At 34.9% G+C, this 19,245-nt stretch overlaps 1 protein-coding gene across 1 annotated transcript; it reads right to left on the bottom strand.

Annotated features, from left to right (window-relative positions):
- Nucleotides 1-5,748: 5,748 nt before the first annotated feature.
- LOC147549622 (uncharacterized) lies at nucleotides 5,749-14,949 on the bottom strand. Its single transcript, XM_086668355.1, has 14 exons — nucleotides 13,915-14,949; nucleotides 13,645-13,829; nucleotides 13,273-13,480; nucleotides 12,901-13,138; nucleotides 12,638-12,788; nucleotides 12,249-12,539; nucleotides 10,749-11,121; nucleotides 8,886-9,761; nucleotides 7,643-7,765; nucleotides 7,385-7,554; nucleotides 7,099-7,309; nucleotides 6,768-7,005; nucleotides 6,238-6,391; nucleotides 5,749-6,153 (listed from the first exon to the last, which is right to left on the bottom strand). The coding sequence occupies exons 1-14, from the start codon at nucleotides 14,807-14,809 to the stop codon at nucleotides 5,851-5,853; spliced, it is 4,416 nt and encodes a 1,471-aa protein (XP_086524481.1). The 5' UTR covers nucleotides 14,810-14,949; the 3' UTR covers nucleotides 5,749-5,850.
- Nucleotides 14,950-19,245: the final 4,296 nt, after the last annotated feature.

Raw genomic sequence — 19,245 nt, 5'->3', positions numbered from 1 at the left:
GTTCTTTCGCTTCGATATTTGGATGATTAATTATTTTAGGTACTTTTTATGACAATTATTTAATAAATCATTTGGTAACTTGTTTTTGTTACTTGATAAAATTATAACTATAATATGTCTGCAGGTTGGAGGGTTTGAAAAATGAGTTCTGATAGTGAAACAAGTACAGACAGAGAAGACAATATAAATGAACTAATCACAATACATTTTCTTCAACAATATAATTCAAGATATTTTTTAAAGCAGCCGTATCGGAATGATTCATTTACTGGAAGAGAATATGTATATAACGTATTGAATGGACATGTAGACCGGTGCCCAGATATGTTCCGTTTGAAGGCAAATGTATTGTATGACTTATGTGATGCACTTAAAGCTCGTGGGCTCGTGAAAGATACTCTTTACGTCAGTGTAGAAGAGCAATTGTGCATATTCTTGTACACGATTGGGCACAATGAATGCAACCGAAATGTTGCAGATAGATTTCAACACTCTCAAGAAACGATATCTCGTCACTTTGGTTCAATTCTTAAAGCAATTTGTAAGTTTGCGAAATATGTTATCCTTCCTCCAAACTTTCAAACAGTGCATCCCTACCTTAAGAGCAAAGGAGACAAACATTGGCCTTGGTTTAAGGTAATATTCATATGTTATATTATTATTGATTTAGGAGAAGTAAATATTAATTTTAATTGTTTAACTTTCAGAATTGTATTGGTGCAATTGATGGGACACATGTAAGTGCATCTGTACCAGCTGGTAAAGCACAAATACCATACCGTGGTAGAAAGACTTTACCTACCCAAAATGTCATGTGTGCATGTGATTTTGATATGTGCTTTACGTATGTCGTTGCTGGTTGGGAAGGCACAGCAAATGATTCAAGGGTGTTTATGGAGACAATTACTGATGAAGGAATGAAGTTTCCTCATCCCCCGCAAGGTAAATTTATTTAAAACCACGTTATTTTCCACAGATTGTATAATTTTTAATCAATTCTTATGTCACAGGAAAATATTATTTGGTTGACTCGGGATATTCTAATGTCACTGGTTTTTTAGCACCATATAAGGGAGAAAGGTATCATCTAAATGACTACAGAGGAAGTAGTAGAGCACCTCGATCTGCCAGAGAGCAGTTCAATTATGCTCATTCGTCGTTACGTAATGTGGTTGAAAGATGTTTTGGTGTGTTGAAAGCTCGCTTCCCAATTTTAAAGATGATGCCTCGTTTTAGTCTTCGGAAGCAAAGAAATATTGTAATAGCAGCGTGTGCACTGCATAACTATATTAGAAAGCATGCCTTAAAGGACGATGTGTTTAGAACCTATGAAAGAGAAGATTTTGACATTTCTAATGAAAGCAGGGAAAATGAGAGTCGAAATTCGAGGAATATCGAAACAACTCAAGAAGGACGAAGAGAAATGTGTGCAATGAGAGACATGATACGCCACAGTATGGCTGCACATTATAGATTGCCTTTATAGATTAAACTATGGTTATGTCTTATTTTAATGCTTATAATGTGAATATGAATGGATTATGAATCTAGGATTTGATTCACATATTATATTTTGTGCTAGATAGACATTTTTTACTTATTATAAGTCTAATTATTTTTAGATATGACAATTTCAATTTTATGTCTCATCAAGTCGATAACCTTACCTTTTGGAATGTGAATTAGTCGTATTATAGAGTGACTCAATTTCGTAGAGAACATAAAAGAAATAAGAAGATGAATGTGCCTTAAAGAAAAATTAAAAAAGTCAAAAAATATTACCAAACTAATTTTTTGACTTTTTGACTTATAAGCAAGTGTCTTGCCAAACTAACTTTATGTTATTTTCTACTTTTTAAAAGCCAAAGAACTTTTATCACAAGCAAAAGTACTTTTACTTTTGCGTTGCCAAACGACACCTAAACAAGAGCTCAAGTTCAACAAAAAAGAAAAAAGGCAAGAGCTCTTGTAATTCGGCCCATGCTCAAGAAGAGTGTGTAGTTTGCTGCAGAGGGAGTGGCGCTTATTGTAGAACCCAAACCTCCAAGCCTAATTGGGCGTCTCTAGTAATAGCCCACATGAGTGACTTACTGACTTGTACTTTGGTGGGCCAGCCATGCCACATAGAGCATCCTAACACGACCTGTTGATTATTTTATCTTTCACAACTCATGAGTTAATCATTTCCCACATATGTATTACAACACCCACAACATATATATATATATATAGGGGTGTTCGTTGGTTCGGTATCCGGTATTTTGGCGACATCCGTTACCAAACCACTAGTGATTTTTCAAACCGTTACCAAACCGATTAGAGTTTGGTTCGGTTACTAACCAAACCATCATAAGCGGTTTGGATACTACTGGATACCAAACCATTCATAAAACGCAATTTGTTCTCCATGAAAATCGACGAATCGAGTTACTTTCTTCATACATTGACGTATAAAATCAAGACAACACTCCTGAAAAATCTGGAGAAACAATCTATTATAATAAAACAGGTCGGTCGGTTATCCAGGGGACAAGTCTGGCCGTCCATTTTATTTTAGAGATTTGGTTGGAGCCTGATCCAACGGACGATAATTCATGAATAAAAACCGTTTAAACACATTTTTGTAATTACATAAATATTTTTGGAGAAATTAAGTAAAAGTAACCCACCTTTAGAATAGAGAGAAAAAAGGGGAGGTTGTGCCCTCAAATCTCTTCACTAATCTTCACGGTTACTCTTCAAGAGAGGTAAATTGGTTTTGAAATTTGGTTTTGAAACTCCCTATATTTATGTCAAAATTTATTCCAAAGATTCTAATATTAAAAAATTGTTCACGAAGAAAATACTTTTCCAAAAAAAATTTTCACCATTAATTTAGTTTAGATTGTTTCTGTTGGACTGAAGAAAATAAGAAATATTCGATCTAACGGCGTTAGCCAAGAGGGACCTTCCCCGTATAGGCATCGAATGTATATATATATAGAATGTATATATATATAGAATGTATATATATAGAATATATATATATACATTCTATATAGAATGTATATATATAGAATGTATATATATATATATATATATATATATATATATATATATATATATATATATATATATAGAATATAGACATAGAATGTATATATAGGCATAAAATGTATAAGCGGGCGGATGGCCAGACAACTAAACGGGCGTACTAGGACGGTACGCCGGATAAAGCATGGTGTCCGTGTTCGTCCACTAATTCTAATCGGTCGGTCGGAAAAATAGAGCCCAAGACGAAATCGAAGGCGAAAACAGAAGTCAAATTGGAATCCGGATGAGAAAAATAGAGCGGGTCAAAGTTTCAGTCAAAATCAAATCTTTTTGAACACGTGGCGCAAATCCAGAACATAAATTCGAATATTTTGGTATGAAACCGGGCAAAGTGGGACGGCGCTCGGGATTTTCTGTGAAATATGATTCTGTGTTCGCACAATAAATCTTCAATGGTTCGCAGTAGAAACTGACAGACAAGATACATGGCAGGTAGATCAAATGGTTGGCGCATCTTCTTTCGGTAGTCCATGATACACCGAATCATTCTCTTTAAATCACCAACCAATTTCACGAAAAAGGGTCCAAATTTTGGAAAAATTCTTTCTCCCTCTACATTCTCTATATTTCTAAACGAGAGAGAGAAAAGATCAGCGAGAGAGATATTCAAAGAGAGACAAGCGTGATTGAGGAGAAGATTTGAACAATGACTGATTGATGAAAGAAAAAGAGTGATTGAGGAGAAGAAAAGAAACAAGATGCAAATAATTTGTCTATGGTGCAAACAACTCTTCAAAGAGCACAAGAGGAGGACCATGGCTCATCATAAGAGAAAATCTTCATGTCCCGAAGAAATCAAAGGCTTTGTCATTTGCGAATATTATTGTTGATCTGAATACACATGAGCAAGACAAAACTAACAGAGAGGTGGAGCTGAAAAAACTCTGCCACCTCAGTCCTGACACGGGAGGTCAACACGAGTTTCTAAACACATTGAGCTCTGTCATGACTTCAAGACTAGCAAAAGGATGGATCTGAGTCAACTCTACAACCTAACACCTAGAACGGGAGGTTTGCACAAGTATGTTCGACACCTTAAGTTCTCTATGCCAGAGAGAAATGTCGTTTACGCAGAAGGCTAGATAGTGTCGAATATCTACTTGCCATATCTTGAGTTACAACCATAATTATGATCAAAAGATTCTACCAACGTCCCTGCCACGTGGCCTCTTTTAAACCGGTGATCGACCAGCGCTATGCAAGCCTATATAGATGACACAGGTGTGCCCTGGAAAGAGATTTGATTCGTAACCTTTGATTTTTCATTGACTTTCAACTTGCAACTCGGAACTGACTTGAACATCGAAGTGTGTCATGCAAAGTTCATGAAAATACAGCTGTCCATGAATTGTACTACTTGTGTATTGGCACCGGCAGTGTAACTTCAACACTTGCACTAGTAAACCACAACTAGCTCCTTAACAAAAAAAAAAGTAAACCACAATTAGCTAGGTAGGTCTTTTAACTTATTTGAGCCTAATCAGTAGACCATTCAAACTATATATGTCCAAACACTAATTCCATTTCAAGATAATTTCCCACAAAACAATTGAAGCCGGAACACGGAATCAATTGGGCAAAGAATATATATATATATATATATATATATATATATATATTTCAAGTCAGTACAATATGCATGAGTAGATGAAATCATTTGTGGTGGGTCTAAAAGTTTTTATTGCCTTTCATTTGGACACGTTTTTTATTAGAAAAGGCTTGGCAACTTGTCCAATATATGTATTAATTAAATATCATTAGTCAAGCTTAACCACTAATTATGGGTTAAACAAAGCCGCCATGGCGGTTCTAGCTAATTCATCTCCACCCTGTCGAGTTGCAAAAGATCTGATAGGTAAGTACATGTAATATACCAAAAGAGGGAGCTTGATCATTTTATTCATTCTTGTCAATTCTAGGTTAAAATTGTAAATGTAGAGACAGTCTCTCAAACCAGAGGCGTGTCTTTCTGGGTGTGGTAGATTGGTTTCTGCAAGATCTTGATTTGAACTCATACTCTATGGTAAGTAGTCAACTACTAGCTAATCAAATAAGGGTGCGTATAGAAACGCCTCTCCTTTTACTCTTGAGCTCGCCGTTTCTATACGCACCCTTATTTGATTAGCTAGTAGTTGACTACTTACCATCATACAATCGCCTTTAGAGGGACCCATCATACAATGACATTGATACATAATGAAGATGTGATAGGCACGATAACCGTCTAAGTCGAACCATTAATGAAAGCTGTCTAAAGCCCAACAAATTTATTACATTATTATACCCTTAATAACTCAAGTTCAATAAACCATGGATTCCACTTCCTCTAGGAATCGAACCTGGGACCTTTAGGATTTTAGAGTTTATGTCGACACTTTCAGCCGCTTTGGCAAACAAGTGTCGAAATTTCCAACTTATATTACCAGCTTACCGCTTTCTCTTGCACAATGGCCAGACTAGACAAGAAGAACACTTCTCATTTTAGAGTTAGGTATTTCAGTTTAATTTTTCAACAAGCTTTTTCCTCCCCTTTTTTGAGGCATATAGTTGATCCTTTTACTAGTTTTCTAATTCTTCCAGTAAGTTTCAAATTTATTCCTCTCACAAGTTTCATTTTAAAAAAAATAGTAAAATAGCAAGCAAATCTAAAGTGGGTTTGCTGCAACACACCAAAACTAGGTAAGTTAAAAATAGCAAACTAATATTTCAAGTAGTTTTTCTTATGAACCAAAATTCTTTTGGAGCGAAAAACCACTTTCAACGACCCGAAACATTAGAAATAGTAAGAAGATTTTCACTAGCTGAACTTGTAGATTGACCCAACACAGTTGCAAATCCCCTTACCAAAAATGCTGGTCTTCTAGGTTGAGGAAGGTTTGTTGATTCATTACTTCCTAAATAAACAAGCACAGATGACATTGTTGGCCTATCGTCGGCATCTTCTTGTACACACAATAAACCAATATGTAGACATCTTAATAACTCTTCTTCGGGTGCTGATTCAATCAAGAAAGTGTGAATAAATTCCATTTTTCTGCCTTCATTCCATAAACACCATACCTGAAAATTTAAGTAGATAATTAGAAGTCCAAATGTGAACAAAGGAAAATGTTAATTTCTTCAAGTTAAGATATGATTACATACATAAGAAAGAAAGGTTTGGCCATGTTCTGAAAGCAGGTAGAAACCTGTACTTCTTTTTCCACTTAATATCTCAAGCAAGACAACTCCGAAGCTATAAACATCAGATTTTACCGAGAAGATTCCTTCCATTGCATACTCCGGAGCCATGTAACCACTGTTTTTAATTCAAAATTTAAACGAGTTAACGTTAATTAGGGAGAGGTAGTGTTTCACCACGACCGTGCTGTGGCCCGTGGGCCTATTTTCGTGGCATGGCGAATCACTGCCCATGACCAGGCCGTGTCGTGCAAGATGTATCATTTGGACGGGGCCTGCCACATCAGGATGGGCAACATTGATAAGCATTAGATCTTCCGAGTTTGAATAAACAGATTGTTTCACAGTACTTGAAGTAGAACAAAAGACCTATTCTCTTTGGTACCCTAGCGTGACAACTACACTTCGTTCTTTCATTCTTTGGTCGTCCAGACTAGAAAATGAGAAAAAGAGAGTAAGAGGGTAAAAGAGAAGAAGAAAAGTTGTAGACTTACTGAGTTCCTACTACTCTTACAGTATTAGCATGACTTTGATTTTGGTCGAAAATTCTAGCCATACCAAAGTCTGAAATCTTGGCATTCATCCCATTATCCAACAAAACATTGTTAGGTTTGAGATCTCTATGAATGATAGTAAGTCTTGAGTCTTCATGAAGGTAGAGTAAGCCACGAGCTATCCCGACGATAATGTTGAAGCATGTTTTCCAATCAAGTTCAAAGCGTCTCGTTTCATCTATACCAAACCGAATTCGATATTAATAAGTTCATAATATCTCATGCAAGTTCCTAAGCAAAAGCAAGAGTATATCGAAAGAGAGAAGAATACCAAAGATGAAGAGATCAAGGCTTTTGTTTGGCATGTACTCATAGATGAGCAACTTTTCTTCTCCCTCTATACCATAACCCAATAGCTTCACAAGATTCCTATGTTGAAGTTTTGCGATTAAGACAACCTCATTCCTAAACTCTACTAGACCTTGCCAAGATTTTCTTGAAAGTCTTTTAACAGCTACATAATTTCCATCCATTAACCTACCCTGAAAGACGTCGACACAAACGTTAAACATGTCCTTGCCAATTTCTAATTTAGTTTCAAACACAAAATTCATTACCTCATAAACGGTGCCAAACCCACCTTGTCCGAGCTTATTTGAATCCGAGAAGTCATCTGTAGCTGCTTTTATAGTTGATAAGTCCATAAATTGCAAATCTTGATTGTCCATCTGATTTTCGTCATGCATTACCGTGTTCCTCAATGGGAGTTCGATAGGACTTGGACCCCCTAAATCATGGAATAAAACAATTAGGATATGCAAGAATCTTTAGTTTGGTAGTACTAATAGTTTGGACACACTTTTGTTATAATTTACCTCTATTTGATTTCTTCTTATGGTACTGATAGAAGCAAGAACCCATCAGAGTTACTAGTACAAGTACTAAAACACTAGAGATGATTATCACCATAGTTCTCCTTTTGGACCCTTTCCTTGGACCTGTATTGAAGCATAAATGCAACTTAGATTTGTGAATGTGGACTACGATTTACGTTAGTTTTTTTTTTTGGAATTCGATTTACGTTAGTTATTACATACATTGATACATCATCAAGATGTAATGAGCACGATAACTGCCGAAATTAAACTACGAATGACAGAGGCCTAAAGGCCAACAACATATGAAAGAGGCCTAAAGTCCGACAAACTTGTTATTAATACCTTTAATAACCCAAATTCAATGACTATGGATTCCATCTCCTATGAGATCAAACTGGGATCGACCTCCAGGATTTTGGAGTTTACGTCAACACAATCAACCAATTGGGCTACCAAGTGTTGAGGCAACTTAGATTTGAATTAGTGAAATGTACCTCATTAAATATAGATACCCCAATTTGGTTATAGGCACCTTCGAGCGTCTTTGACTTAGAAGTTCAGGCTTCACAATTTGTTAATTTAGACGGAGGCCAATGAAGCGGGTACCCTTTACTGGACCCCCTTGAACCGAACCAAGCCAAAGGTGCTCGGGTATGCCTATAGAATTTCCCTTAGAGTACTTACTACTTAACTAGTGACATAAATTTAATATTGCGCTTAGAAAACGAGACGACAAACTGTTTCTTTCCTACTCACCTCAAAAGAAATAAAATGAAGAAAAAGGTCAGAGATGAGATGGATTAAAGTTACCACTTGGTCATTTCTCGACTATCATGTGACTCTACTTGGTCAACAGACAAGTAATTCGTTATGTTTCTTCCCCATAAATTGATTGCTAGATTTGGATTGAGTCAAGTGGATCTTGATTGACAAATCAAAAAATTTCTTTGTCTTTGCCTTGCCCTAACATGAGAAAACCCAAAACTTTCAAAACCCTAGCCTCAATTAGTCTACATATGTTCCCTAGCCCTTTCATTTTCCACTGTCAACCAAAGGAGTTTTTTCTTTTGAATTGTCGGCGTGCCTCGAACCCTTGACCTTTAAGGAGGAAGATTAAACATCTTATAACTCCAACCAAGGCTTGTTGGCGTCTAATGATGGGTTGGATAAGTGAAATTTGAGGGAAATATTATACAGAAAAATTGAAATATGAGTAGTAAATTAAGATAAGAATTCTTACTTGATTCATAAAATTGATAAAGTTCGTAACGTAAGTTACAACTGTTGTCGACAACGAAACCACCTTCTTTATTTGAACAACATCCAAAAATATCCCCAGCTTCTCCTGTTAGACATGTAGAACAATCATCTCTAGATATATCTCTACTACACTGTCCAAGACCATACATTTTATGTGTACTAGTCAAACTATCTTCCCCAGTGGCAAACATTTTCGGAGAATCGAAAGCAGCTTCTTTAGATATTTTTTTCATCAAATCTGTCAATTTGACAAAATAATCCCCATTATCTAGTATCGTTTGGTTAGTATTCCAGCTACTGTTTGTATTCGTTGAGGTTGTATATTTTCCTGCGTAAACCATTCCTGAAAAGAAATTCTTGCCCGAGTATCGTATTTGACAAACTTCTTGAAAAATACTTGCTTCTTTACCATTTGGACATTGTCGTACTATTTCTTGACTGGTTTTATTTAGACAATCTTGACAAGCATCTGGAGTAATGTCGCCTCGACAAAGAGCTAGCACGTAAACGGAGTCATCTCCGTTGGTGTTAGTGGAAGTGTTGTAGTAGCCTCCCGCAAGAGAAGCTTGAGAAGGTAGAGATTTGAGAAGTAAATGAAGGTTGGTTTGAAATGAATTGTTTGAGGTGTCATTTGAGCAAAGATGATAGAGAGAAGCATTAGCTGCAGATCTAGTAGTAGTGAGTGTAGAAAGGAATAAGACTAGGAAGAAAACTTTCAAGATTAGGACCATATTTCTATAAGTAGTAGTAGGGTTTATATTCTTGACCATGTTATAAAAATACATCTTACATAGTTTAGAGTTTAGAGAAGTTGAGAACAAATAAATGTGATGAGGTGATTGAATGAGGGTTAGAGCTTGAGAAATTTGGTATGGCTTAGGGCTCCATTAATGTATTTTGGTTGGTTTCCATGGTCAATGAATTGATATTTTAAAAGTCAAAATATAATTATAAAACATTATATATACATTATATGGGATCATTAAAACTATTCTAATTGGTCTAACCTAAAATTATTTAAATGCTTAGAAACATATTGTAGTTATCTTTAAGAAGATAATTTGAATTAGTCTACCAATAGAGTTCACATATCTTCTATCAATTATTTAGAGGTTTATTTATGGGCCCCTTGTATGTCGTTTAAAATTGCAAGTTGTTTATCCTACTTGCAAGAAGTTATTCGATTTTATTGGGTAAAGAAAACACAAATCCGTTGAACGATTTATCAGTCAAACTGACTAATATAAATAATCAAATATATATATATATATATATATATTATGCTCATATATTATTTAGCAGATTATTACTAATTGTAAACTGAAAATCTACACACTAAAACATTTTAATTTTCCAGCTCACATCCTTAATTACTTTTTTTTTTATGAAGACATCCTTAATTACTTTAAAATAACAAATATTAAACTATTCTGAATGAAAAGTGTAATTGTCTTTTTACTTTCTAGGATGCATCTTCATCACTTCATGTCATCATGTTTAAAAAGAAATAATATCTCAAAAGTGAATCATATTACATATTCTGAATGAAAAGTATTCTGAATGAAAAGTGTAATTGTCATTGGATCTATGTTTTCTTTATTATTTACGAAATGTTTTTTTTTTTTTTTTTTTTATTAATCAGCAGGATTTTAAGGGATCCAGAACCTTAACAAGAAAGGGAAGTCAGCCAAAACAGCCAACAAACAAAACCCAACCCATACAGAAACCCAAGCAACCCAAAAGAAACATATAGTCCCAACAAAAAATAACAACCATCAAAACACAAGAAAGAAGAAAGAAAACAAGAGACAACTCAATCATTTCCTCCTCATCCTGATCTTGCCCAATCTGTCATCACTAGCAATGGTCTTCATTTCCTCACTGAGCTCCCCAGCCCCAATAATGTCAATCCCTACTGCTCCTCTAGCTTTAGACAAACAATCTGCCAATTGATTAACTTCTCTAAACACATGCTCAATAGTGCAGACTCTAAACTTTCTCATATTGCATTTGATACTTCTCCAAACATTCAAAGATTGCCAAGGGGGAGCAGCATCTTGCTTGGTCAGCAGCTCACAAACTGCTTGGGAATCACAGGCCACCTTTACCTTCTCATAACCATGAGCCAAAGCTGTTTGAAGACCCATATCAATGCCTTGAAGCTCATGGTGGATCACACTGACAGGAATATCACCACCTTGAACAGCCAGCAGAACCTGTCCATTAAAATCACGCAAGACACAGCCAAAGCCAGCTGACTCTGGACTATTTACGAAATGTTGCCCTGACATTTTCTTTCTTGTTGAAGGAATCATATTACATATTCACATGCATGGTACTAGCAAAAGTGAATCTAATATCTCAATTATCATAATAACAGTTTTAATATTCATTTCTTTAATAAAAAGAAAAGAAAAAAAAAAAGCGAATTCTTCAAATATTTAAAAACGATATTTTGAAAGAAAATAATATGGTGTTTGGGTACGGAAAAAAAATATGCATTTTCTCATTGTTAACGATATGCCCATATTATCATTCTTTAAATATATAATAATGCTAAAAACAACTTAATTAATTAACTTCCAATTTATAAAAGACACAATCAGTCTTTTTATATAAACATCAACCAAGTTGCATGGACTTCTGTCTTATTGCCCAAAGAAACAAGCCTGAGGGCCATTACGATAGTGACTTATGTCTAAGATATTTAAATCGATAAAATACCAATAAAATAATCACAAACACATGCAAGTCTGTGTAACGATAATTATTTTTCTAACTTTACCACGTTTCAATGATAAAATTCTTTGGTGTAAGTGGGGAGTCGACCATAAGGGTTAACATTTTCACCCATAACCATGTGATTTTCAAGAAAAAAGCGAAAAAGGAGAATCTACAACCAACAAACTATAATAATTATAATAATAATAACAATATTACGTAAGATTCTATTGGTCTATTATTATTATTATTATTTGAGACTCTATTGGTCTAATTAATCTATCTTATTTGAATAATCCTCTATAATTTGGTCGTTATTGGAAAATGAAATGGGACAGATACCTAAATAATCATGTACCTGCATTTTCCAGTTATTTTAGAGGTTTTTTTTATACGGTAAGATTCGAACCTTGATATCTACACACCAGGAACCCAATATTTTACCACCGAACGACTTCCCAAAACATAGTTTATGAACATGTGAGCAAAAATGAACTTACATTTATGAGAGTGTAATGCTATAAGCCCAATGAAAGTGGATATCTATTTTTACAAATTCAAGTTCACAATGTAAACTTCTTTAACTATGATGTATTCTAAATATCAAAGATTTCTTCGATTATCGAGGAGTAATGGTGGAAATAGTTAACCCATTTACAGAGTTCTTATTACATTTTTCAGCTTTATTGCCGACTCTCGCAGCCAAACCTGCAGGTTGTTGAGGCTGTGGAAGGACTAAAGATTTGCTTCCTAACATCACAACAACTGATGACATATTAGGCCTAACTGCTGGATCTTCTTGAACACATAACAATCCTATTTGAATGCATCTCAAGAACTCAACCTTGTCAAACTCTACTAACAATTGATCTTTGAGCTCTAACCCATAGCCTTCACTCCATAATCTCCAAACCTTAAAAAAATATCAAACAATTTCGTGTTAGTCTGAATTATGTACTAAAATCTCGAAAACGTTTCAAAAAGGGCTTGTAGGTGAGTAATGAAACCAACATATGCTACTAGACTTGGAGCTAATTGGGAGAGATGAAATCCGACACTCTTTTTCCCCGTGATTATTTCAAACAATAGAACTCCGAAGCTGTAAACATCAATTTTTGTCGAATAAGCTCCCTCCATTGCATATTCTGGTGCCATATATCCGCTATTAGTGTCAAAACAACAAGAATAATTCGAAGTGAGTAAAACGAGCAACTAATTTTGACTACAATGCTAGTTGAAATTTAGTTTAAAATATAAGGAAGAGTTGGACTTACTATGTTCCCACAATTCTATTAGTACTTGCTTCACCTAGATTTCCTAGGAAAATCCTTGCCATGCCGAAGTCTGAAATCTTTGGGTTTAAATCGTGGCCCAACAATACATTGCTAGCTTTAAGGTCTCTATGAATGATTTTAAGTCTAGAATCTTGATGCAGGTAAAGAAGTCCTCGAGCAATTCCGATAATAATGCTAACTCGTTTTCTCCAATCAAGGTGTCTCCGTCTAGATGGGGCTTGCCAAATGAAAAAAGAAAAGAAAAATTTAGTATGTAAAGTCGTCACAACTGACAACTTCAAAGTATTCATATAGCAATGAAGAAATTAACATGAAGTACTACTGAAGGATTAAGGTTTTAAGCCATCAAACCTAGGAGAACATCAAGACTACTGTTCGACATATATTCGTAGACGAGAATCCTTTCTTCTCTTTCAGTACAGCAACCGATAAGCCTTACAAGATTCTTGTGTTGAAGTTTCATTATGAGTAATACTTCATTCATGAATTCCTCTGATCCTTGCTCTGAGTTACTCGAGAGCCTTTTAATAGCAACTTCTCGTCCATCGGGTAATCGACCCTGTACGAAAATATACTCCATCTAAGCAATTAGTATATCTATCATATACGCATATCAATCGTGGACTAGTTCATCTATTTCTATTATATCCAATTATAAACTTAAATTCTAATGATATTCTAGCAGAAAACTTGAAATGAACAAGAACGAAAGCTAAATTTTACCTTGTACACAGGGCCAAATCCACCTTCACCTAGTTTATTTGAATCAGAGAAATGATTTGTAGCTCTTAGTATATCAACAAATCTGATCAATTCTTGAGGATTAATCTGATTTTCTCCATGCTGGCTACGATGTGAAAGTACACTATGTAGCGAATCGATATGGTTGCTAAGGTCAGATCTATCTGCTTAAGAAAAACAAAAGTACTACTAGTCAAATGAAAAGATACTATCTTGCATTTTAGTTTATGCTATTAGGTCCTTTCGATTTACCTGCTTTCGGTCTTCGTTTCTTCACAAAACAGTAGCAGCTTATACCACCAATGACGAAAACGCCAATGAACACTATCAAAATAACAACAATTAGGGCAGTCGATAGGCGAGCACGGGTACTTGGGGTACTTGCAGTTTGTGTAGGAGAAGAACTCTTGACTTCATTAAATGGGTACATTTCATACCTTAAATAACAACTTCTTAGTAAAACTCTTGCACCTCTATAAAAATAACAGCAACTTAGTATCTCATTAGTGGCAGTTTGAAGACAATTCTTACAATCATTTTGAGATAAATCTGGTGTGCATTGAACAAGACCATATAAAGTTTCAATACTTGAATAATTTGATTGACCAGTTGCTACCATTTTTGTCGAATTTCCTGATACAGCCTTTTCAGTAAGTTTACCCATTAAATCCTTCACAGTAGTAGTAAACTTTTCCGGGTCTGAAATATTTTTCATGTTAAATAGAGGTTCATATCCTGTTTTATCTAAAACACCGAAAAAAGATCGATTTGAATAACGAATTTGACAATTTTCTTCCCATGTTATTGCTTCTTTACTTGATGGACAGAGTTTTTGAATATTTTGAGCTGCTGTTTTAACACAAGTTTGACAATCTTGAGGAGAAACATTAAGTAAGCAGAGGAAGTTTCCGTAAATTCGATCTTCATCCTTACCCACTGTTGTATAATTGAAGCTTGAGATTGAAGCATTTGATTGTAAATTGTTGAGAAGATTGTTTAGATTACTTTGAAATGGAGAATTAACAGCGAAATTTGGTGAAGATGAACATAAATTATATGGTGGATCTGCTTGAGTAAGAACATGAAGGACGAAGAAGATGGAACCGAAAAAGAGACATTTCGATGGAGATTTGTTCATTTTTGCCATTAAGGTAAGTGATTAAGCTCTAGTGGAGATTTGTTCTTGTGATTATTGATGAAAAGTATAAGAGAAAAATAACTAATTGGAATTAATGAATAAAAAAGACTGAACTTATCAAAATACATTGTAAGACTAGAGAAAAGAGTGGGTTGGATGAAAAATAAAAATATTTTTATAGTGAACAAGTTGGAAGTCAATGAGAGGAAATTTCAACCTATTCGAGGATAAGAAATCATTTGTGGCGGTCTACAAGCTAGTATGTACGTACAACCCTACCAGTGCCTCAAATGAGAGAGTTGCCCACTGGTTGAACCCCAAAACATTGCTTTTATGTGAGAGGATTTTTTCTACGTCCTTCGACTTAGATAGTAGCTCTCACATAAAATAGATCAACTACATTAACTTGTAAGTATTAAATTACGAAAATACATCTCTATAATTTTGAGATATTCTTTTAGTTTTTTTTTCATTCGTTTAATTGTGAGAGAAAAAATAGAGTTAATTCGAGAAAGAAAGTAAAGGGGGGGAACAAAAAGAGATGTATTGTGAAAATATTCATTTTGGTAACAAGTCAAGTTGCAACATGCATAAAGTGCAAAAGATATATCTTTTTGTAGATCAAATTTAATTTTCATTGTTTGATCATTTTGGAAAGCTTCACTTATTACTGACATGCAGAGTTTGTCCAAACCAAAGTTATAATAGAAAAAGTTGGTGGTAGTATTTTGGTATAAAAAATTGGGTTATTTTCCTAATTGCCCCAAACTTTGTGATCGGTTTCCTGCCTAGCCCTCTACTTTATCAAAAATACTCGGATAGACATCTTTTTCAGATTCCGTTATAACATCGTTAACTAGTCATCGCCTCTCTCTCATCTAACTTGTCGCCTCTCTCTCATCTAACTCGTCGCGTCTCTCTGTCACTTCATTTTCTCACCACCTCATCATCTTCACTGGCGACCTTCAAACAAAAAAATATTTTTAAACTCTCTTCTCTCTCTCCAAAAAAAAACTCTCCCCTCTCTCTCTAGATTTGGTGAACCAGAACGGATATGGTTCACCAGATCTAGAGAGAGGGGAGAGTTTAAAAAAATATATATTCTTTAGAGAGAGGGGAGAGTTAAAAAAAAAATATATTCTTTAGAGAGAGAGTAGAGTTTAATTTTCTTTTTGATGTTTGAAGGTCGCCGGCCGGAAAATTGGCCGGCCGGCGACCTTCGCCGGTGAAGATGATGAGGTGGCGAGAAGATGTGGTGGCAGAAAGAGACGATGAGTTGGATGAGAGAGAGGTGATGACTAGTTAACGATGCTATAACGGAATTTGAAGAAGGGATCCATCTAGACATTTTTTGATGAAGTAGGGTGTTAGGCAAGAAACCGGTCACAAAGTTGGGGGCTATTAGGAAAATAACCCTAAAAATTTATAAAAATAGGGAGATGAGTATGGTGGGTATTTCCAAAAATATTACAATGTCTAGACAAAATTCCAGTTCACCTTTTTTTTTTTTTTTTGTTGAAATAGCTTTCATTAATTAAACCATAATGTTATTACAATACTTAGCAACAAGCATAAAAGGTACATTCTTCCAAACTTTACTCATATTCTTCTTTCGCGCTCATTTGGCTAAAGTGTCTGCACTGGAGTGGAGATTCCTCCTTGTTTATTGAAATTTCACCTCTTCGAAATCTTTCCTTATTTCCTTGATTCTCTTCACATGTATCAGAGATTGCCAGTGTAGCTTTACATTGTGAATTGGCGAAGAATGTATGGTTTAAATACAATATCATTTCTGCTAAAGTGTCTGCACGGAAATTCCAGTTCACTTTACCCAAAAGATAAATAAGTGGTTTCCTTTTTATTGGTACAAGAGAACCACAACACTAGTTCAACAAAAAAAAAGAACCACAACACTAGTTCAACAAAAAAAAAGAGAACCACAACACTAGTTCAACAAAAAAAAAAGAGAACCACAACACTAATACACATTTCGTTTTCATGGTTAAGGGTTTTTCTAGAGTAATTTCAATTATTGTTAAGACCAAGAATTAATATTTAGAAAAAATTACAGAAAAAATAGAAGAGATATATTATTACTATAGGTTTTCAAATTTTGGCATGCCCTAATACACAATGTAATAAACTTAACTCATGAAAAGAGAATGAAAAAACAAATCCCCATCAAATTATTATTGAATTATAATGCAATTTTAAACTATTCCAACAAAAAAGAATTAATCTTCAACTGTCGTAACACAAAAGATCTCATCTTTCTGAATAAAATCTCTAAATAAATTCATTTGTTACTTCCAAATAATTATGAAAACGTTAAAAAACAAAACAAACTACAAAATCAACTTATGTTGGGAATCAAATCTTGGACCTTCAAGATTTTGAAGTTTATGTAAACGCTTTTCACCATTTGGCCGAACAAGTGTTGACAATTGTTTTACTAGAAGTTGTATCTAATAATTTCTAAAAAGAGTTCCAACTTCGTATTTGTCTACTTTTCCCGCATCTAAGAAGATGGATTAGAGTCTTCTGCCAAAGTCATTTGACCTTTCACCATTATTCAGTTCCCTACTTTTCCCGCATCTAAGAAGATGGATTAGAGTCTTCTGCCAAAGTCATTTGACCTTTCACCATTATTCAGTTCCCAATGACTTTATTTCAATAAATACACATAGTCCCACCCTATTGAAAACCAATTAGGGGTACATGATTAATTCTTCTTCTCCACATTCTCGAATAGACATATGGTGATATGGAGTACTTTATCCTTCAAAGAAGGTAAAACATCACAACAATGTCGCCTCGGTGCCTACATCTGATATGTATTTAAATTTGATTATTAGACTAAAACAAAAAATCTTACAAAATACATTTTAATAGATGAATAACTTGTACTACCTGTTTTGTTTCAAGAACTAGCTTATGAGAGAACACTCTGGTTTCTTCAAGTTTCTTTGATGAACCCTTCTTTATCAAGCAATTTTCAGAGATTCTTCTCTTGTAAATACTCTCCACTCCATTCGTAGTAGAAAAAGACAAATGATCTAGAAAGAAAAGGGTTTTTTGGGCTTACCCCCTCAAAACTAATCAGTAATTGATTTTACCCCCTTCAATAATTAGTAATTGAGCTTACCCCCTTGAATTTAGTATTTTTAGCAAAACTACTAAGGACATGTTTGACATGGGATGATAAAATCACAAATCACAACCAAAATCAATCTTTACTAATCTTATTACCGACCAAATCAAACAATAAAAGTAACGTGTAATAACTACGAGGAATCATATTGAAGGATAATTGTTCTTGGTAGTCATATTTATTTCACGTACGCCAAACACAAGCTTTGTGTTTTTGTCAAAAATAGTAAATGTAAGGGGGTAAACTCAATTTCGCATTATTGAGGGGGGGTAAACTCAATACCAATTAGTGATGAGGGGGTAAACTCAAAAAACCCGAAAGAAAATGGTGGGTCTCGTACAAGGGTCAGGGTCGAGTTCACGAGTATTAAACATGTAAAACTTTTAATACGAAATGTTCTCTTTTCTCTATAATTTGAATGTATTTTTAATCGGAAGAAGATCAGACGACATGTACCTACAACCTTACCAGTGTCTCAAATGAGAGAGTTGTCCACTGGTTGGACGCCAAAACATTGTTTTTATGTGAGAAGATTGTTTCCACGCCCTTCTACTCAGCTAGTAGCTTTCAACCACTCCTTCTTGTGTTCATATCTAGGGTTTCTTCATAACACAGTGGTTCTCCACTATCTGTAACCATCACATTCTCGTGTGGAGGATACTTGGTAGATTGTGCTCTCTCTCTAGTCGATCTTCTCAATTCAGCTGGTGGTTCATGTTGAACTTCCATTCCTTGCTCAACATCATTACCCATAGGAACATCTTCATGAGCTTCATCTTCATGATTTTGTTCTTCACCTGCATTATCATGCATAACCTTAGAAAAGATATGTGGATCTAGATCAATGAGATCATTACTATGATTCTCATGCTTCTCAACTTTTCCGAAGTCCTCAATAGTTTGATCTTCAAAAAAGACCACATCTCTACTTCTAATAATATTTTTATTGACTGGATCCCATAACCTGCACCCGAATTTCTCATCTGCATACCCTAAAAAGATGCATTTCTTGGCTTTATCATCAAGCTTTGTTATTTGATCTTTAGGTATATGCACAAAAGTCCTGCAACCAAACACCCTTAGGTGTTCATAACTGACTTCTTTCCCATCCCACACTCTCTCAGCTACATCTCCATGTAATGGTGCTGAAGGTGATAAATTGATTAGATAACATGCAGTACGCATTGCTTCACCCCAGAAGCTTTTAGGCAACTTAGCTTCCGAGAGCATACATCTTATCCCCTCCACAATAGTGCGATTCATGCGTTCTGCTACACCATTTTGTTGTGGAGTT

The sequence above is a fragment of the Eschscholzia californica genome, unplaced genomic scaffold, assembly GCF_041429995.1.
Source record: "Eschscholzia californica isolate CP2 unplaced genomic scaffold, dmEscCali1.0.p SCAF_3, whole genome shotgun sequence".
Classification (NCBI taxonomy): domain Eukaryota; kingdom Viridiplantae; phylum Streptophyta; class Magnoliopsida; order Ranunculales; family Papaveraceae; genus Eschscholzia; species Eschscholzia californica.
Note: the sequence above shows the minus strand (reverse complement) of the source record. Positions and strands in the feature narration are given on the sequence as shown.